Raw genomic sequence first — 21,776 nt, 5'->3', positions numbered from 1 at the left:
TTGTGCCATCCTCACTTGAATTCACAAACACTTCCAAGTGCATAAAAAGCACAGAAGAATAGCGTCCTGAGAGGTAGTGCGACGTGGAAACAGCTGGAGTAACTGCAGCAAACTGGGCGCAGGGGGGCGTTTTGATTGGGTGAAATCTAAAAAAAAAAAAAAATCCAAATTCTTCTCAGTGACCAGTGGAGAACCTGCTAAAAGACGTATTCTCAGGGGCCTGTTAGCTCGGTCTTTGTGGTAAAGTCAAATCCCTTCAGAGTAAAAAGCCACTAACGGAGCGGCCCAGCAGTCAAGATAAAACTGTTATGCATGAAAATGAGCACCAGGTCACACCAGGGATTCAGGTTCAAACACGGCCTGCCTGAGCACCAGCTCGTGAATTTGACAAGTTTGCTTTTAGTATTTTTTTTTACAATTTTCTTGCAAATTTGTGGTCAGCGCATTTCAATTTCAAAGGCAGAAATGAGGTTAAATCGCATCTGTCTGCGCTGACCTCAAATAAAACGTGCCGTTTCCTTGGGAAAAGGGTTCATTTGTTTGATCAGAGTAAAACCAGGATATGAAATAAGATCATTTAAGTCCCACAAGCTTATTTTTCTTAAAGGTACAGTGTGCAATTTTTAAAGATTTTTTATCCTGAGCTAAATTAAAGGGGGCATATCATGAAAATCTGACTTTTTCTGTGTTAAGTGCTATAATCAGGTCTACAAACCCAGAAAATGTGAAAAAGGACAACCCAGTAACTTTGTTTTGGCAAGCCTTTCTCGGCAAGCATGTGAAAAAACAAGCCGTTCAGATTTCGATCCCCTAGTGACGTAGGAAGGGGATCTTATTATAATATTATCACCCCTTAATCTGCACGTTTCCTTCCACGGTGCCGTCATTCTGTTTTCGCAAGCGAAAACGGTAACCAGTTCTAACGCCATAGCAAAAGTTTGAGCTAAGCATGCTAACTGTTCTGTCATTGGCTGCACAGAACACTATTTAGAGTCTCATTAGCTTGGATAACCTGCAAGTTGACCCTGGCAAGCTCGATTACTAAAAAAGGACGTTTCTGTCCGAGCGATATTTGATATTTTGAAAAAATGTTAAACCATTCACAGTATTTGATAGCAATCATAAACGTTAGCCTGGTGTGTATGGCTCTGTTTGCCAAACAGGTACGCTATGTATAGTGGGCGTCCATGTGGGTTTTGCAAAAAAGATTACATGACGGCACATGCTAGTTGATGAGCTGAATCAACTTCACAGCAACTACATAAATTTATCCACTAACCATTCAGAAACGTCCAGTTTCATTCTAAAAGTTGTAACTTCTTCCTGAGTCTCTCCATCAGCGTCCGACTCCGGTTTGAACAATGTAAGGCTGAACACCGTTACTGATAATCCTAATTTTGGCTGCGTGAGATTCTCCAGCTTTATTGTTGTTGAGCGCGAGCTGTTAAAGCTCCGCCCTCTTTTGGAAAGGGGACCGGGGGCAGCAGCTCATTTGCATTTAAAGGGACACACACAAAAATGGCGTGTTTTTGCTTACACCCAAATAGGGGCAAATTTGCCAAGCTATAATAAATGATCTGTGGGGTATTTTGAGCTGAAACTTCACAGACGCATTCTGGGGACACCAGAGACTTATATTACATCTTGTGAAAGGGCATTATAGGTCCACTTTAAAATGCAAAAACCACTGAAAGTTTGTCATATTTATTGGATTAATCATCAATCTGTATGTATTAGCGTCTTGAAACAGCAAGATTTGCTCAACCAATAGTGTGAGTTTGGGGCGTGACTGTTTCAAAACAATCATTTTTTTAACTTTTGTTTGGTTATAAAGTGCAGAAAAGTCAATAACAAAGGATCTCAGCAACTCGACTACATGAACGCCCAGCGCTATGCATTATTTCTTGTAAAATAAACCGATCCTCTACACCGCGCTTTCAGCGTTCATGTAAACACATAACACACACTGCAACTCAACTGGGGGCCTCAGATCGAAAGAAAGCAGCAAAAATGCATGGAGGATGCGCTCCATGTTTCCCCCCACAGAGGCCTGACTGCGTCCCAAATAGCCTTTTCAAGTAAGCTGCGCTGGGCCACACTCTCTTCAGATCAAAGCCGAGGACGGAGAACACGGGCCGCGTCCATTACGCGCACCTCTGGCTGCACGGGCGGCGCCTCTCGCCTCATCTAAACAACACTCGAGGTGCTGGGAGCCGGAACAAAGCTGTGTAAGTCCGCTATTAAAGTTTTATTGTTTTTCTTTTTCCCCGCCTCTCTTTTCAGAGCTGTTTTTGAGTTCCTGCGACAAATTCCTCCACGTTGCATAAAAGCATAATGCAGCCCCATTTCCACAGGCTGCGTCTTTGTAGAATAAAAGATATATGTGTACAAAAAAAAGTAAGAACTCCCTGATGTTGGAGGTAGACAGTTGCTTTTCAAATCCTAGTTTTGGTCCTTTATTTTATTCAGCAGTGAAAAGCCATGAATACAGAAAATAATAACGGCCGTTACAGTTCTCAATCGTGACCTCTACTCTCGCAGAAATCCGTAACATATGGACACAGTACACGGTAATGAAAAGTATCAAAAAGCAGTCTCGATTCGAAGGAAACGAAACCAAACGAAAAGGCAAAAACAACCAAAAGGTATTCACCAATTACATAAACATGTTTTTTTTTGCTACAGTCCCAATTTACTGTATACATAGGGGATCATATTCCCAGAGAATGATAGTTATTAGAAAGGATACATGACTCAACTGCCAGACGTAATGCTTCAGAACGTATGCACAGAGGTACAAGCAATAAATACACACATTAGGAAAAGCCTTACAGCTACGCAACGCAGATGCAGGAAAAGCAGGTTTGCTATTCTTAGCAAGCAATGAGAGAACAGTAAAAATTCATGAAATTCAGGAAAAAAAAAAAAACACTGATCTTTTTAGCTTAGAAAAAAATGTCTGGTAAGTTCATGGGTCCACCAACATTTTTTTTTTTGTATCTTTTTACATAATATGCACAATTATCAAAATACAGACAAAATCATCCCAGAAAAAAACCCAGACAATCCTAAAATCTATTGGAGGAGATTGCCAATCTGGAGGTTCTTCTGGTATTATGTGCAAGCAACTATTTTAGACATTTTTTTAAATGTTTTTACAAAACCCATGCAAACTCTACAGGTAATATGCATTCTGTGGCTGAGAGTTTCTTTTGTCCATCATCATCATCATCATCCTCCTCCCCCGGAAACAGTATAGCTGAGGTATGCACACTTTATGCACTTAGTCCATCAACATCATCATCCTGACGTTTATTATTATATGTGGTAATTAATTCTTATTTCCAGTCCACCAAATGAATTTAGACATGCATTTTTTTAATAACACAATATCCCCTTACAGGTATTTTTACATATTCATTCTACAAATGTCTGAGGACAAACTAGATCAATGCAAACCTTCCACATCTGCCTTTGGGAATGTAAACTGGCGCTTTTGGCGACGTCCTGCATGAATTAGGCGGAGAAATGTGTCGGTGGCGTTCTAACGACTCGTGCAATCTGCCATTTTTTTCGTATTGTGAAGAGGTAGAAGCCTTTTTTGGATAAGTGGGAGAACCCTTTTTGTATCTTCTTATTCAAAGACGCTGTGTCCTTATATTTGGTGCCATAAAATTATTATGAATGTCATCTTCAAGTCAATTTGCTGACTCCAGCAAAGGATAAGGGATACGCTTTGTTCCTGGATCCAGTTCCGCTGTCTTATTAGTGTGTGAGTGTGTGTTTTTATGCATGTGTGTGTGTGTGTGTGTGTGTGTGTGCTAAACTAGCAGCCAACCCCTCGGTTTGGCACGAAACGGGAACAACTGCACAGTATGTTTCACACAGACAGATACAAACTTTGACATTATCGGTTACAACACAAAGCAGTTATCCGTTTCAAATGGGTTTTCTGCATTAGAGAACAATCAAAGAAAGCGAAAGAAGAAAAGGAAACAGGCTTTGTGTTATTTTCATCTCCATCTGCTGTATAAGAAGAGGCAGAAATCTGTATAACTTTGGTTTGACTGAAAAAGAAACAAACTTTAAAGCAACAACCACTTTTCCTCGATGACATCAGCAACTTTCAAATAAAAGCGAGCGATCACTTCTTGTTTCGCCTCAAATAACCGGTTGCTACTTATACACCATACATGGTCTAACCACAAACCTTCCCATGATCCAACACTAGCTGTGTCCATATAGCCATGAATTATACAATGAGTCTGAATCAATGGAGCAAAGCAAACGTCAGCGGGAAAAGGATTCGTCCTCTTCCTGTCATGGCTCTGTTATTTGCTTTTACAATATAACCAAGCCACATCATTTCATATCGACTTGAAATCATGACTTTTTTGGCTTCACTAGATATCTTAAAGTTTGGTTATTATATTTTTCGGTTTCGGCTCTGAAGAAATTGACGGATATAAGACATGACACGCTGGACAGTCACAATGAACAGTACATTTCACTAGTAAAAACGATGACATGATGGCTTACGCAAATAATAATAATAAAAAAAGGAATACAAAAGTAAATAAAAAAAAAACAAAACACTTTTTTCTGCACTTCCACAAATGGTTATTTTGGTCATGATCCATTTATAGCTGCTCTCTTGCTCTACCCGGACCTCATGACGGCAGTTGAATCGAGGTCTTCCCGTTTCATTCGCAAACAGGGTCGACCGACATCACGAGGCCAGAGCGAGAGCTCTGTCTGTTGATCAAATTACATCAAAATCACTTTATCTTTGTACAGGGCTAAAGGAGACAATCCCAGAGGTTATTCGAAGGTAGTTAGTGGAAAAAAAGCTTCTCTTTGTACTAGTTAAAGTCACAGAAGTCTGACCAAAGAGTCTGGCGGCTTCTGTCTAAGCTATTGGCCGTTGATAGTGTTGGCTTTGGTTTCTAGCTGTTGCCTGTGACTCTTTGCAGGTAGACAAAGCTTTAGAACAAGGAGGTAAAGAGACTAGAAGAATATGCAGAAACGCATCTTTTTCTTTCAGGTTTTTCCTCTCGGCGTGGTGCGAACTGAATCACATTTCACGTTTTCAGCAGAAACAGAGCTAGTGAGACTCGAGACCTACTTTTTTTGTGTACTTGTTTTTGGACGGCTGCAACAGTCTTGATACCACGGTTGTGTTATTGACGTGACTTTAAGAAATGCCATTTACAGTTGGTGGTGACGCAAACATGACTTGAAATGAACATAAGCTAAGTCGCGGGAGGAACAAAACGGCAACGATGAAAAAAAATTAACAACAACAACAACAACAACAACAAAAAAAACAGCTTTTTTTTTTTCTTGTTTTTAAATTTTTTCTCGACATACAGGCAGTGACACTAATTTCTGATACTACTCATGTGCAAAAAATAACAGAGCAACAACTTGAATTGAACCAGCAATTGCATCTAACACCGACGACTACTGTGGCTTGGATATTCACAAACTTAAAACTTCTTTTTTTTTGGCAGTATATGTGGCCGTTGGCTTTCTACAGAACGGACTCGCTCCCGTTTCACTTCTGTCTTTTTCGGTCCATGAGCCTCGTGTTTGTTGTGTGTGGTGGCCAAGCTGATTCGAATGAAGTCTTGTCCTTTTGTTCTTCCTTTTATGTTTGTTTTTAAAAAGCAGACGTCTCATGTCTGTCCATCTGTGGTCCCTAAAGATCTGCTGTATAGATTTTCTTCGGGCCAGTCTCCAGATGCATGCTAAATAAATACTCCCGCCTCCTGCGTTCAGTCTTTTTGCTTTTGCGGTGGTTGTGGATTAGTTGAAGGGCGGAGCCTGAAAGGGGCAGAGCCACAGCGGAGGGGTGGGGCAAAATAGTCATTCCAGGTCCTCCGATAGGTTGCCCTCCTCAAGCTCCCGGTCATCATCCAGCTCAGGACTGTGATTGGCTGTTGTCACCAATGACATCGGACAGTCTTCGTCGTCCATGTTCAGTGGCTCCTCCTTGACGTGAATTGGAGGCCTGCGTAAACAACAGATGATCAAAATCTTTTTAATATTTTTTTATTTTTATTTTTTTTATCAATTTAATGTCTTTTCTGAATAAAGGTATTATTTATTAATTTATTTATTTTTTACAGATCCCAATGGTGATAATGATCTTATATGTGACCCTGGACCACAAAGCCAGTCATAAGGGTCAATTTTTTTGAAACTGAGATTTATACATAATCTGAAAGCTGAATAAATATTGATGTATTGATATATTTCCATTGATGTATGGTTTGCTAGGATAGGGAAATATTTGGCCGAGATACAACTATTTGAAAGGGTGCAAAAAAAAAAAAAAAAAAAGATAAAAATCGCCTTTAAAGTTGTCCAAATGAAGTCCTTAGCAATGCGCATCCACTCACAAAAATGAATTTTTGATATATTTACGTTAGGAAATTTACAAAATATCTTCATGGAACATAATCTTTACTTAATATTCTAATGATTTTTGACATAAAAGAAAAAACGATCATTTTGATCCATACAATGTATTGTTGGCTATTGCTACAAATATACCCGTGCGACTTATGATTGTTTTTTTGGTCCAGGGTCACATATGACCATTTAAGAGATTTATTTTGCGATAAAAATCATCTAATTGCACATGATCCCACTTATTACTTACTTACTTACTAAATAAATAAATGTACATTACATTTGATTAGAGTTCAAATTTTGTTATATGAGAAGGGAAGAGACAACTAGCATAGTTCTTCAAAATGCAGTGACTGGCCAATAACAATCAAGTATTCCAGGAAGATGTCAAAATAAGTACCGGTAAGCGTTGTCAATAGAAATGCAACTTTAAGATCTAAGTACAAAACTGTAATGAAATAAAAGTGTAATAATCATAACAAAATAAAGATTAGGTACACGCCACTGGCACGCATTCAACATGGCACTGGAGACACCCTTAACTCTAGATGTCCATGTTTTCAAAGTCGCAAAAAAAGCGTTAACAGCAATTAAACCCCGATTAATGTAGCGCGTGTGGAAATGCGGAAGCGTTGACAGTAAAATATGCTCGCCGCTGAGAAGTTTACTGATGGCACCTGCTATTTAAAAGGGAAAAAAGAAGTAGCTGCAGCCCCATTATAAATAATGGAGAATTTCTCATCCTCTCGCCCCTGGAGCAAAGAGGGGGGGTTTGTTGGGTGGGTGGGATAGAGTAGAGCTTTTTTTTTTTTTTATCTTGTTAATAGAAAGTGCAGGCCTTCGTTAATATGCAGGGGCCGTGGTGGCACTTCTCAAGTGAGGAGACAACCTGCAGCTAGACTCCACCATTAATCAACTTCAGACTGCCAGTTGCCTCGGACACCATGATCCATGTTTTTAACTCCAAATGGATGAATATCTTTACAGACTGTCAATAAATGTAGGGAGGAGGGTAAAAAAAAAAAAAAAAAAAAAAAACGAAGCGGTTTGGCGAGGAGCGGCGAGATGCCGAAGAGAGGGCGGAAGTGAGGTTACTAACAAGAATAATAACTCTGTCATACACAAACAAGGCTTAACATGATCTCGGGCCCTTGGCAGGGAGAGAGGTTTGTGCTACCATGATAAATCTGACAAAACCTAATTATTTCTGACACGTCGGATGCATCAGGAAATCCCGCTGGACTGGAGAGAGAGAGAGAAAGAGAGAGGAATCCTTATCAACTAGTCTCTGTATTAGGCCGTGTCTGGCTGCTCTCTCCTGGGTCGCGCTCATCAATGGCACGGGGAACTTTGAATATGAAAAGAATTTTAAAAGGTACAGATTACTTTAATATTTATAGCAAAATAGATTAATATTCAGATGTGGAAGCGCCAGGATGTTTCTGTCTCCTGTACTCGGCTACGTGCGTTGGAGAGAAATGGGACGACTCTGCCGGACCACCACAGTGATATATTTCACACCCTCAAGAAATACCTGCGAATGCGAATTAAAAAGTTCTCCCTCCTTTATTAAAGCAATTAATTCAAGCACAATAGTGTCTGGTTGTCACACAGTGTAATCTTGGGTAGATACTCTAGCACCGTCGGCCATTACTATAGTTGTTGTTCGTTTTACTAATTTGAAAGTTTTATATAATTTTCATAATTTTATGGAATTCATTATCAGAATTCCTGTTCATTCTATTGCCAAATTAGCCATAAAAACATTTGTAAACATCTATTTTGTCATTGTAACAAAACTGTGCTATGCAAGACATTGCCGAGAAGTTCTTTCTCATAATTTTACAACTTTGTTGTACTTTTATGTACTCTCAGCTATAATAGTGATCCTTTTGCAATTAAAAAAGTGTAACTTTCCGTCCACCACATTTACAATAACTGATATACACTTAAGGGTCAAGCTTTGGTCTATTTAGTTGGTAATATCCCATCATGGCTTGCTCTAATTTGTATATTCATCTGCAATTTTGTTATTTTAATTTGTCTTCATTATTAGCAGGCATTACAGCCATACCAATGAATCTATAATGTTAACAATCTATTTTATCATCAATACAAAAAACAGGGCTATAAAAGAGGTTGTCGACTGTCACTAAAGGGGTTTTACTTTCTTTGCCAGAGTTTTATGTAAATTACTTTATTGTGCATAATTTTTGCAACTTTTTCCATTTATGTAAATTGTTTATTCCCGCCATCATAGTCATAATAATGATGCTACAATGTTAAGAAACATCTATTTTGTCATCAAAAAAATGGGGTAATGTTTTGTCCCTCACATTTATTGTATAATAACAAACTGATACATACTTATATACAGTATACACAAATGATCAATATTTGGTCTTCAACCAGTGTTAATTTAGGTGAGAATATCCCATCATGCCATTCTCTCATTAGTATCTTCACCAGCCATAATATGAAGCTACAATGTTAGTAAACATCAATTTTGTCATGTTTGATGGGACTACAAAAGACACCGTTGACCGTCGGTGCTCACCTAATGTCCCGCTGGCCACATTTATCGTACAATAACAAACAGATATAGTTAAAGATATTACGGCGAGACAAATGATCCCGGTCGGTCCGACGTTCCACTGGCCATTAAGCTCGACACAGGCCTTTACTCCTAATGTGAAGAAGCATGGCTTACAGCTTTCATTTGCATTAATTATAAATCAGCGGCATGCTTGTGAGGTCGGAGGAGGAAGGAGAGAGGAAAAGAGAAATGATTAGTCCTCGCCGTCCCTTTTCCACTGTATTAAGATGTCAGGATGAGACATTTAGTTTTTAATGAGAGGCTGGCATGAGAAAATCTGGAGCCGGAGTCTGTGCCAGTCTGTGTGTGTGTGTGTGTGTGTAGACACTGGCACAGTGCTTGAGTAAGACACTTCCCTCAACCAAAATGATCAGAGATGACTATTACGCCAAACACCGCTATTTTGTGCGAACATGTTGGTTTAACAAGTTTTATTACGTGGTTCTCTGGAATTCTTGATTCTGATTGGTCAGTCACAGCAAATAGTGATTAAATATTTGTATTTATTTATATTCTGAAAAACATCAATATTCAAAATAAGCTTGCTTTTTTAAAATGACTGCACATCATCTCTTAAAAAATGAGTAAATGAGCAGTTTGCAACCCATTTTACTTCCATGAATTGAGTGAAACTGGATAAACAATGAGCAAAAATGCAGAATTCTCTGGATAAAATGACCATTAATAAATCCATTATTTTATATTGAATAAACTGTCAGATTATCATATTGTATTTTGCTTAAAGCTCTAAAAAAGCTATTAAAATTGTTCTCCTCTGAACAAGATACAACAAAAATCATATACAGTATCGGTCAAAAGCTTGGAAGTAAAAATATTTAAAAATATTTTTTTGATAAAAAATACAGCAAAAAACAGAAATTTTGGGAAATATTATTACAATTTTAAATAATGATTTTCTATTTTAATATACTTTAAAATATAATTTATTTTTGTGATGCAATGCTGACATTTTCTGTAACAATATACACTAGCATTCAAAAGTTTGGGGTCAGTATTTTTTTTTCTTTATTAAAAAAAAAAAGAAATTAAGACTTTCATTCAGCAAGGGTGTGTTAAATTGATAAAAAGTGATAGTAAAGGCTGGTATTGTTCAAAAATATTTCTATTTTGAATAAATGCTGTTCTTTTTTACTTATTATTCAATGAATCCTGAAAAAAGTATCACAGGTTCCAATATAGCTGAGTATCAAATCATCAAATTATGACAAAAATTCAGCTTTGCATCACAAAAATAAATTACGATTTAAAGTATATTAACATATAAAACCATTATTTTAAATTGTAATAATATTTTACAATATTACTGTTTTTTTCTGTATTTTTAATGAGCTTAAGAGACTTCTTTAAAAAAACATTAAAAATAGTAATATGTCCAAACTTTTGACCAGTACTGTATGTGTACACACGTGGTTATCTGCCATTAATGCAACATGTTCAGAGAAAGGTTAGTCTAATTGTTCCGTTTCTCTGGAGACAAAATGCGGATGTGTTGTCCTCTTTAGCTTCTTCATTATTAAATACAGCCCAGAAACAGCCACTCGCAAAACATACTTCTTCCATTTTGGGCATGTACAGGTCATGTAAGAGAGTTTTCACCTTTATTGAGTATTTATGTCTTAACGCTTCAGCCAGAGAGAGAGAAAATATGAAAGACGCATAGGCAGAAAGAGCGAAAGAGAGAGAGAGGGGTCTAAAAACACCAGACTTAACTGTCCATTATTAAAAGTTAAATAACCTGAGGGAGTGAATACACAGGGATTCTGTCTGGATCTCAGATTTGGCCCACTTCACACTACTGTCCTACTTCTGAATCAAAAACACTCCTATTAACACACATTCTTAGAGCGTGCGGTGTGTTTTTTTCTTTTAAGCTAATAGGGTCTTCGGCTTAGCATTAGCAACTGAAACGTATGAAACTCAAATGTGTGTGTGCACGCGAGTCTGACGGCGTGCGACACACTTCCCGCTGCCCTTAACGTTCATGCTACTATCTTTGGCTTGGTAAACACAGCCATCCAGCATGAGTGACATCACTGATTAGGGTGAGCACATGTTCTATATCACCATTCCTCCGACCGGCACCGCATTAATCTTTCATCAGCCTGTTCTCTCTCTCTCTCTCTCTCTCCCTCTCTCTCTGTGAGCCATTAAAAAAGATGGAAAGGCAAAGATTTTAAAGTAATTAATGATATAGTTAGCTTCTAAATATTAATAGGAACAGTCTTGCATAAAATATAACATCTAAACCTCTGCGATGTGGACGGTGGGGTAATTACAAGGGAATCTATAATTATGGCAGCCTTTCACTTCTTACCTATTTATAGGTAAGAGCTGTAATTCAAGAACCAAATGTACACTTAACCTCAGGTCTAGATGATTTTTTTTTTTTTTTTTTTGAGCATACGAAATTTAAATGGAATTTAGGAACAATGCAAATATTCTTACCACTGCAAGTTCAGTGCTAAAAATCCAGATCTGAAAGAACAAAATATATTTTTTCAACATTTTATTATAAATAATATTTTTATTTTTTATAATAATCTTAAATACAAAACATAATTGAACTTTTTTTTTTTTTTAAATGTCACTGGCCTTTTTTTTCACATTTTAATTTGACAATTTTACATCATTTTTATGTCGTTTTTCTTTTCAGCTGATTAAAAAACAAGCACTATTAGCCAATAAAATAAGTCTATTTTTCATAATCTAAGCAAATCTTGTGGGATAAAATCAAGCCCTGCCCATTACATCCTACTAAATATTTTTTTTAAATATCTTCAAATGTGCTTTTTATGTCTAAATGCAAGTGTGAACTCACAGTTGGGTCTGTGGGGAGTATCCGGGACTGCTGTGTCCGTTAGTGTCCAGGTGATCTAGTGTGCCGTTGAGATCTTCGTGCGTGGTGCCCTGTAATAGGCCGGTCGGGCTGCCGCTCATCAGTCCTGGAGGACTCGCCCCCATCATACCTGACGCGCTATTCATCAAGCCTGGATTACCCAGCAACGGCAAAGAGGTCTCCGCCAACGCAGCCTATGAGAGAAAGAGAGAGAGAATAGTTACACTCAAGCATTTTCAAGCCTTTTCAGCAGGCGGCTTGTCATAGTGCACGGCTTCCAGCTCGTTCAAGATTATCTCCTCTTTTTTTTTTATTGAGTTACTTCCGAATTATTGCTGAAGAATCAGTCTCTCCGTATGATAAAACAGATGAGAACTGCCACAAAGTGGCAGGAAGAAAAACAAATGGGAAAGTTTCCAAGTTGCAAAAACACTCTCTTCACCTTACAAGACAGGCCTGAAATGAACAGCGAATAAAGAAAGCCCAAGCATCCACATGATAATGAAACCATCCAAAACTTTACCTCAAAACAGTCAAAGAAAAAAAAAAGACTCCTGACATTTTTGCCTCCTGCACATTAAAGTTATATACAGTAATTAAATTTTAAAGTTTTTGCCACGAGCACCTCGCTGGCCGACACTGCGAAGCCAAATCATTTATGACAGTTTGGATAAATATTAATGATTATGCCCTCGCATTTGCACAGGCTGCTATCAATCTGAGGCTGGGCTGGAGGAGAAGGTACCTGCCTCTACCACACGGTGTCCTTCTAGACTCTCACTGCCTGTGCCAACCTCACATACACACACACACATACACACACACACACACACACGTTACCTGTAAGCTGGCATTGAGAGCCGCCCCATAACCCAGACTGGATGGCAGGTTCTTGACCAGCGTTGGGCTCCTGAACACAACACAAATGTTGAACTATTACTATTAATCTGACTGTAACAACATCTGAGAGACATTTAAACTATATTTGTGTGTGTGTGTACCCTGTTATCTTCTGAGATCTGCGTTTCTGATATTCCATTTCGTCCACGGTCCACACAGCACCCTTCACGTTCTCCACCCGGACAAAACACTTGTGCAGGCTGAGGTTATGTCGCACTGCGTTCTGTTAAACATACATAAACATACATAAAATCAGCATCAGCATTTACTTCATTAAATGTCTCAATGTGCATGATTTATCAGTGCATTATTCTAAACTATATATATATATATATATATATATATATATATATATATAGTTTATTTATTTATTTTTGAAGCTCTCTGTTGTCATACCCAAGGCCACATAGGTGGGGAAAATATTAACCAATAATATCCCAGCCACCTTTTCACTATCCTAAAATAAAATTATATTATGCCCCAGTATCATCTACCACAGAACACTATTTTTGTTGTAACAAAACTAAATTATGGAAAATTCTTTAGCAGCTTTTTTAGCCAAAGTAATTCATCCTACAGTAATTAGGAACACATTTATTTAGTTTTTCAAAATGACCCATAAACACACTTTCATAATCATGAAGCATTGTAAAAAGAAATACGGCACGTCTCGTATGTCGCCATAAAAGAATCTAATTAAAACATGTAGCAAAGAAGCCAAATAATAACCTTTGCTCATATTACATTTTTTTCATGTTTTATTTGAGGGGTGGGTGTTTTTTGCTCTAAGAAAAGGGAGAGAGAGGAATATAAAAAAAAACCCTCATAAGCAGATCTCGCATCTGACCTGAAAATCCCAGGATTTGATTGATCTTAATGCCCATGGCTCTGAATATGATAATTTTAATATTAATGAGCAAATGAGCAGTTTTATTATGCATGCTATATAGTTATAACTAATAAGCTGGCGGGGCTGAGAGCTCGATCCCCAAGCTGAGCTGATGAGACCAAGCACAGATATTAAATCACCTTTCATTCCTTTTTAAAAATTCTCTCTGTTAATCAAATGACAAGCCCGTCACCAGCCGGCCCTGCCCGGGCCCTCACAAAAGAGCAGGGAGGCTCAGAATGGAAATTCCTGCTCCGCTATTGTAGAAGGAGGGACCCGAATATGCTGAAAGCCCCAGCTTTGCCTCTTTGTTCCAGTCGGGACCAGATTAAAATATTTCCTTGATAAGGACAGAAGCAAAGAGAGCTGGAAACAAGGATGCATATGTGGCCATAAAATGCCTAAAAACGCTCATTCGAGCGTCTCCGAAACAGGCGCTCCGGCAGTAAATGAGTCGTGGCCCAGCATGCATCTGTACGGGGAGCTATTGCACACCCTTGTGGAGCTGTAATCATACACCAGCATCATTAGCAAGCCAAATCCAAATTAATTCACTTTGCTAAATCTAGTGCTGGGAAATGCTTCGCATGCTGATGAGAGCCGTAGAAACCTTTGAGAGGACCAAGTTAAAATAGAAAGGAAAAAATGGACGTGTATCTTATCGCCACGCACCGCTACCCTGTCTAAAAATAGAGGATGGTTTTTATTGTATCCTCCTTTTCTTTTTATCCACATCTGACAATGTATTTGTTGGGACAGAGATACAAATGAGGCCTTTTGTCCTGGGAAATAAAGTGCGTTTCCTGGATGACAGGGGCATTAGAGCTTTAGAGCCAGGCAGGTCTTAACCTCTCTCTCCATTTGTCTTGTTCTCCTTGGCTTTTTGTCTGGCTGCATGAGTTATAGTGTGTACCAAGCCTCGGCCGACATCAACAACAACAAGAAAAGGGATGTAGCGGCGTATCTACAAGGCAAACAGCCATCTTTCAACGTAATTAACCAATAATATGCAGGGTGGGGAAGGAGAAAAAATGAAAAGGAGACACTGAGAAAGCAGTAATACGCCACGTCTAACAAAAGGTGCTGATGATTGAGTGGCTGGTTAGTAATTAGCGCGTCAGAGCGCACACCTCCCCGTCAAGACTCGGCTATTAATTGCACCAAATTAGAAAACGATATCAGAGGCTGAATTATTCTTTCACTTGTCACAGAGAGAGCGAGCGAGAGCGAGATAAAGAGAGAATTCGCCCTTTTCAGGAGGCAGGTTAAAAAGAGGCACGATCACCGCTAATCGTCCCTCGTCCCTCACAGGCCTCCGTAACACGTTACCTTCCAGGTGGCGGCGTTGCGTCTGAAGTAGGCGAAGGTGCGTGTGAACCAGCTGTAGATTTCGTTGAGCGTTAGCTGCATGTCACTTGACTCCATGATAGCCTGCGATGAGATGCCATTAAGGGGTGCGTTAGAGACTGGAGTGCGTCGAGGCGCTCTCACCCAGACTTAATTCAAGCAGCAATTAATTACAATCTAATCAGGCTAAAGCTAATTTATTTCCCACTCACCTGCCTGATGAGGGTTGCATAAGTAAACGGCGGCCTGACGTCGGCGTTCTTGTAAAACTCGTAGTTTGGGGCGATCTCTGCGGAGAAAAATAAATAAAGAAACAGTAAGAGGCAGCAGATAAATAAAAAAAATAAATAAATAAACCACAGTGTCGCCACCTGGGATAATTGCTAAACGTGCCTCCGCCAGGAATTCATTCAGGATTTTATCAAATTAAAACGAGAGGCGGATGGAGTTTGGGGGTGGGGTGGGGGGGGACACCTCAAATCAGCATTTTACATGTCCAACTAAATACATTTTTAATTAATCTCTCTCTGGAGAAATCTTAAACATTAACACGCTCATGAAATTAGAGCCCACGTCGATATTTTGTATGTGTCTGAATAATTCATGCCTTCCCTGCTGCTCCGAACACTTGCACAAGACCGGTAAATATAAACATCAAACAAGATGATGTTTTTACATGCATCGCCTTCTTGAATATTGCATTATTTTATATTTGCCTGTAATTAAAATTCATTGAATATTGATGATTTGATTTTTGCCTAATTTGCATAAAAAACTCACAAAAAGCACACACACACAAAAAAAGCTTCTACAAACCTGAGGACAAGGGCATGGAGTATTTGTCGGTGTGGCGTCTGCGCATGGCGCCCATGCTGGGCACGTTGGCTGGACTGAGAACGTTGGGGACCTGGGGCATCTGGGAAAGGGGCGTGACTGGAGCAGTGGGCGTGGTGGGCGTCTGAGGTAAGTTGGGGGGCGAGACGGACGGGAGATTCTTTGACATGGTGACGCTGGAAACGAGATTCAGCTGTAGAAGCGAGAAAGAGAGAGAGCGCACGTTTTAAACGATTGCTAGCTCATTCCTACAGCTGTGTTTCCCCTAATAAGCATAGGAGGAAGCAGCCAATCTGCACTAATTACAGGATGAAATTGTATCATAAGAATTCTAATTAGAGCACGCTGTTAAAGATTATCTAATGATCAGGCTGTGAGTTATCCCGGCCCATCTCTATCCCATAAGAGCTCCCTGGATGCAAAGCACACACACAGTGAGGAGATCACCTGGCTTTCTGCCATAACCTGGTACCTCGCTAGTGATCCGTCTCGCTTTCTTCCTGTCGTACCACCCAAACACAGTGTCAGGTTTTTATCTTATCTGGATTTTTTCGTGTCCCAACTTCACCCAAGTGGAAAATTCCACCCTGACCTTTAGTCTCACTTCGAATGGTAATGACATCATTACATATTCCAACCAAATTGCCTTAATTGCGTATTGGCAGGCGGAATTCCGTTGCTGTCGGAATTGAAAACGGCCGCCGTTTGGACATCAACAATTGCTTTTGGCACGTGTTGATAAATACAATGAAATGTCAAGCTGGCTATTCTCAGGCAACCGCGTGGCTGCTCTATAGACAATTACAGCTCCACTTAATGATAATGAGATAATGCCAACACAGAGAGTGGCACGCGCTATACCACTTCGTGAGGAAATCAATGACTCCTCTAGGGGAATGTTGTATTCTGGCTAACGACTGGAACTAAGACCTTGAAAGGAAATTAATGACAGAGACGTGTTGTCTACCAGAGGGATGTCTTAGCAAAAGGGTAAACGGTTATGTTTTTGACATCACAATGTGACATGATGAGCAAATACTTGTGTCTTAAAGTCAACATGAAAGTATTAGGTGCTCCTGGTGTTATTGTGAACAATTTATTAAAATAAATGTGTAAGTGAATAAATAAAGTCATTTTTCTACAATGAATATATGGTTTAATTTTAAAATACACCACAGCAACATTACTGTTAGCAATAATTGTGCGAGTTACACTAATAAATGTAGCTTTCTATTATGAGACACAAATAAAGTTTTTCTGCAGAATTTATGGGCTTTTGTACTTACATCTTTCTCCCTGCTTGCAAAAACACAGTTTGATGTGTAAAATACATTGTATAATTCATCAGGGACCGGGCCACGGCACCAGATTTAAGGATTGTCCTTCTGAATATCTTTCTCATTGCAGCCAAACCACCACATCAGCCTGTAATTACACAGTACTCATCTAAAAAGGTTTTGATACACTGTCAAACACTGCTAAAAAGCACTTCATAATAAATCCTATCAGTACTGAGTGAGTGAGCGAGCGGGGAAACAGATAGAGTGTGCTGCATGTATATTTAAAATGTTAAGACAAGATTTTCCTTGCCTCTCCTCACCTGGTTACGGCAACAAGCGTAACATGTTTGCAGGCATACAATCCGGTGTTTGCAAAATGGAATTTATTAAAGCTTAACTGAGCAGGAGTGAATGAGACACAGGGATCAGCCCTTTACTACTGCTGCTCATCTGAATATATATTCAAGGTTGGCTGAGAGGAAGGGAAGGGGTTGGGAAAAAAAGAGCCCCTCATTATTCAGGACTAGCAGCCTTGGTAACTTTGATTTTCAGCCATCCATGGCATGGCCAAAAGGTAACATTTAATGAAGTGCCATTCAGAGTTTAAATGGGGTCGTATAACAGTGTACCAGCACCTTGTGTTGAGCTACTGATAGCTGTTGAGGGTTTGTCTGTGCTCATTTTGTCGTGCTAATAAATTCACACTATTAATATTTATCAAAAGTGTGGGATGGTTTTCTGACGGCCCTGTGCGTACAAGGGCGTGAAAGTACCGCCATATTATCTCTAACATCCCTTTTTTGTGAGGAGGATACACGTGTTCTCTTTTGTACCTGCAAAACCGATAACGCCGAAGCGCTCGCGTGAGCCCAACACTCGCACTAAAAGACAAAAAGGAACGTGCCCAAAAAAAAAATCGGAGACTCTCGCTGATTATTTAAGAACTCGCCATTAATTGCTCATCATCAAATGCAATTAGCAGTCCTTTCATGTGCGGTTTATGTAATGTAATACTTCATTAATATTATTCATTCGTATGCAGTCGTGGATTATAGGCTGAACGTTTTTTATTAGAGTCGATTTCACCGTGCTGCTGGAGTTCTGAGAATGGAAACGAGAAAGAAAGAAAAAAACCCTGAATAATAAATCGACAGAGGTGAGCAGTCGATTCCTGATGGATTTACAGGATAATTATTCTGTCTTGTGATTATCTGCTTTATAAGGTGGGAGGTGATGAGAAAAATTATGCTGGTGAAATTAGCTACTTGCTAAGCAACGAAAACACTCTAACAATGTTTTCCCCTGCAAAATATTGAATATCTAATAAATAATTCTGATAAATAATATTTATCACAGCTTACTCTCTTTTGTAAACACTTTCATTTCCAGCACAACACTCTTGTGTCTTTTGTATTTTGCTTTTGATTACTGGTTCTGAACATCTTTGGGTGAAAATCTGAGTTTTTTTGTACTACGGGGATCCAGACAGATGGGCTGTTTTCAAATATCACTCCAATTTTTTCTTCAGATACACAGCAATATCTCGGAATGTTTACAGATTACGGGTTATTTCTTTACAGATCATCTTCTCGCAGTTTCTATCCATCATTTCAAACTGTTTGTTTTCTGAAACGAAACGTCTTCCCCCTACTTTAAGTGTGTCTGCGGTCACGGCGCTAAATAGCTTTTTACCGGCCAATAGGTTGTTTGCCGTGCTAAAGCCATCAGAGTGTAATGGCTCTGCGTTTTTGGTTGCGATCGGGTGTATGATTTAATGCTCTCTCCTTCCTGATAGGGTCCCAAGAAAGCAGGCATTACAAATCCCATTCTCCTCTCATCCTCCAGCTGTGTTTAGAGAGCTCATTTACCAGCCGAGTCCTGTTTACTGTACGCGCACCAATATGCACTCACCGGTTTTGGTGATGGTTTGGGCTCTGAAGGCCTCATGTGCAAGTGTGCCATCATCGCCTGAAGACGCTCGCGTTCTTTAGAAAGCTGTTAGCGGAAAGAGGGAGGAAAAGAGAGAGAGAGAGAAAAAAAGAAAACAGACTGGCTTTAGAAATGAGTGATTTTCCCCAGACTACAACAGTAATACATCTTGTTATCGAGCTTGTAATAAATCCTGCATACGACCGAACAGGCTTCCTTAAGCTTGCCTCAAAGAAACAGACATAAAGCAGTGGTTCTCGACCGGTGGGTCGTGACCCAAAAAAGTCTTTTCTGATGGGGTCATGGCCAGCTGCAAAGCAACAATGAGAAATGCAAATAAAAATGCAATTAACCATACACTTGTGTATAGTTCAGATAGAGCTGTGAGGAGAAAACACACCACATATTTTGTCAAAAACATCAACAAGTATTTTAAAGCAAGTTCACTTGCCAATTGGTAATATTAGTAATAATTGTCTATTTTATGTATTTAAACTGATTAAATGATCAGTTTATGAAATGAAAATTCATTCTTTTATGTATACATCTTTACTGCAAAGTGTTTTTCTTTTATGTTTGATTTTAAGGACATTTTTGTTACTTTCAGATGATAAAAACAGCGTTGGCCACTTGACATCCTGAAGCAAAACCAGTTGAGAACCACTGAGAGCGAGAGAGAGAGAGAGAGCAAAGATAAGAGAACCATTCCTTGTGGTGCGGTGATGGAGAGCTGAAGGTGGTGCTCGGAGGTCACAGAAAACAAATAGCACTTCATCTTTTTGTCAATAGCAGAATTTAGGTCAGCAAAGCTCTGACAGTAACAAGCTACTCAGGCCATAAATTAGAGGGTCCTGGTCGTCGACTCAAAGTCCTGTGGACACTGTTAGGGCTGGACTGGATCTAGCAGCTGCCGAGAGGTGAAGGGGTCCCGCAAACAGAGTGCCAGTCGGTCCCGCCTCCCTGCCTCCTCCCGGGTCCTCTGAGGTCCAGTTAGTGCCCTGGCGATCTGTTATCATCAATCTAACTCACGGAGAGTGACAGGGACCGGCCCGCACGGCGCACCGCCTTGAACTCCGCCAGCGAGCCGCCATCCGAGCTCTGAACCGGGCCTCATTACCACTGACGGAGGACAAAAAAAAGGAAAAAAGAACGGAAAAAAGCCCAGAAGGACAGAAAACAGCAGCGCTGCTGTAATTGGTCACAGTGTAAGCACTCTGGCTTTGTGGTATCAGCGAACAAGAGAACAAGTCAAGGGAGAAATCGTGATGTCCGTCTGTTATTTTACATATAAACAAGAATTATTCATCGTTCTGTTTCAAGAGCCCAACAAATAAATAGGGAGGGTTTCGCAGAGCGTAAAAACCTTTAAAGGTTGAGGGGAACGCTTGGCTTGCATTCAGATGGGCATCACGGAGGCTTAGAGGCTCCACGATCAGAAAGCAATCCACACTACAAAGGCAAGGCGGCTTTTTGCGCGTATTTATAAACGTCAGGGAACGGCGAAATCTACATAAAAAAACTCAAACTGCAATTACACTGCAAGCGAAACTGGTTATTTATTTGAAATTAACAAAAGATAGAGGGGTTTTAACCCCAGTGCAACCCATACGGCGTATCCCATGATGCACCGGAAGGTGTGAGGCAAAGGACAGAGTGTTAACTGGCGGGAGAGATGGCCGCAGCGCTGAGTAATAGCATCCCTCAATCACTGCTCTCATTATCTCGCCAGCGTGACACCTTAATAAGGTCACGCTCCAGCTACTGAAAATAGTGGCTCTCTTTAGAGGTTCCTTCAGGTGCAAAGTGTATTTAATTAACACAGTCCAGCCCAGATGCGCGCATATTAATTGGACGGGATAGAAAATAAGCACAAACCATGATTCAATTAAAAAGGCCTGTGATGGTTTTCACCTTTGTTGGGATGGATTTGCTCAAGGTGTCCCTTGTGCATTTTTACAGTTTATGTGCTGCAAGTTTTTTATGGCAACAAGCTAATTAATGAAATGCACTGGAAATGTTTGGTGTTATGCAGCAAACAAAAGCAGTTAAAGTTGAACAAGTGTGTGTTAAAGACGACATGAAATTAAAATGGACATGATTTACATTTATTAAAGAGTTAGTTGACCCAAAAATGAAAATTATCCCATCATTTACTCACCCTCAAGCCATCCTAGGTGTATATGACTTTCTTCTTTTAGCCAAACACAATCAGAGTTATATTAAAAAATATCCTGGCTCTTCCAAGCTTTAAAAAGGGGGTGAATGGAGCCATTTTTTGAAGTCCAAAAAAGCACATCCATCCAACATAAAAGTAATCCATACGGCTCCAGGGGGTTAAATAAAGGCCTTCAGAAGCGAAGCGATGCTTTTTAGTAAGAAAAATATCCATAATTTTAACATTATAAACTGTAATCACTAGCTTCTGGTAATGGCCGTCCGCGCATGACGTAGACGTAGCGTAAGCTTAGGTGAGAGTAGACGCCTCACGCGGTTCAAACAAATAGGGCCGGACAACAAACTCAATGTCCTCCGACATTTGTCCTTAAAAATTCTCATTTTAGATTTCTAATTCATGACCGGTGTTTTGTTTTGCTCTATCCTTCGTGTTTCCGTATTTTTCAATACATCATGTGTCGGGACTAGACTTCAAAAGGACTTTATTAACCCCCTGGAGGTGTATGGATTACTTTTATGATGGATGGATGAGCTTTTTTGGGCTTCAAAAAG

General features: G+C 39.6%; 1 protein-coding gene across 10 annotated transcripts in view; it reads right to left on the bottom strand.

Annotated features, from left to right (window-relative positions):
• Window positions 1-2,438: 2,438 nt before the first annotated feature.
• Window positions 2,439-21,776, bottom strand: part of foxp2 (forkhead box P2) — a 113,384-nt gene continuing 94,046 nt past the window's right edge. For 7 of the 10 annotated variants that reach the window (XM_067391646.1, XM_067391645.1, XM_067391644.1 and 4 more), the window contains 9 exons: window positions 19,032-19,115; window positions 15,823-16,033; window positions 15,219-15,295; window positions 14,989-15,090; window positions 12,872-12,993; window positions 12,711-12,780; window positions 11,853-12,064; window positions 11,480-11,509; window positions 2,439-6,013 (listed from right to left, as the gene is read on the bottom strand). In XM_067391646.1, the coding sequence (XP_067247747.1) occupies window positions 5,869-6,013; window positions 11,480-11,509; window positions 11,853-12,064; window positions 12,711-12,780; window positions 12,872-12,993; window positions 14,989-15,090; window positions 15,219-15,295; window positions 15,823-16,033; window positions 19,032-19,115 (1,053 nt within the window). In that variant the 3' untranslated portion in view covers window positions 2,439-5,868. The remainder of the gene's footprint in view (window positions 6,014-11,479; window positions 11,510-11,852; window positions 12,065-12,710; window positions 12,781-12,871; window positions 12,994-14,988; window positions 15,091-15,218; window positions 15,296-15,822; window positions 16,034-19,031; window positions 19,116-21,776) is intronic. The other 3 variants (XM_067391649.1, XM_067391650.1, XM_067391651.1) reach the window with 2 other exon arrangements.

This window comes from Chanodichthys erythropterus, chromosome 8, assembly GCF_024489055.1.
Source record: "Chanodichthys erythropterus isolate Z2021 chromosome 8, ASM2448905v1, whole genome shotgun sequence".
Lineage (NCBI taxonomy): Eukaryota > Metazoa > Chordata > Actinopteri > Cypriniformes > Xenocyprididae > Chanodichthys > Chanodichthys erythropterus.
The sequence above is the reverse complement of the archived record's forward strand: the minus strand, read 5'-3'. Positions and strand labels throughout refer to the sequence as shown.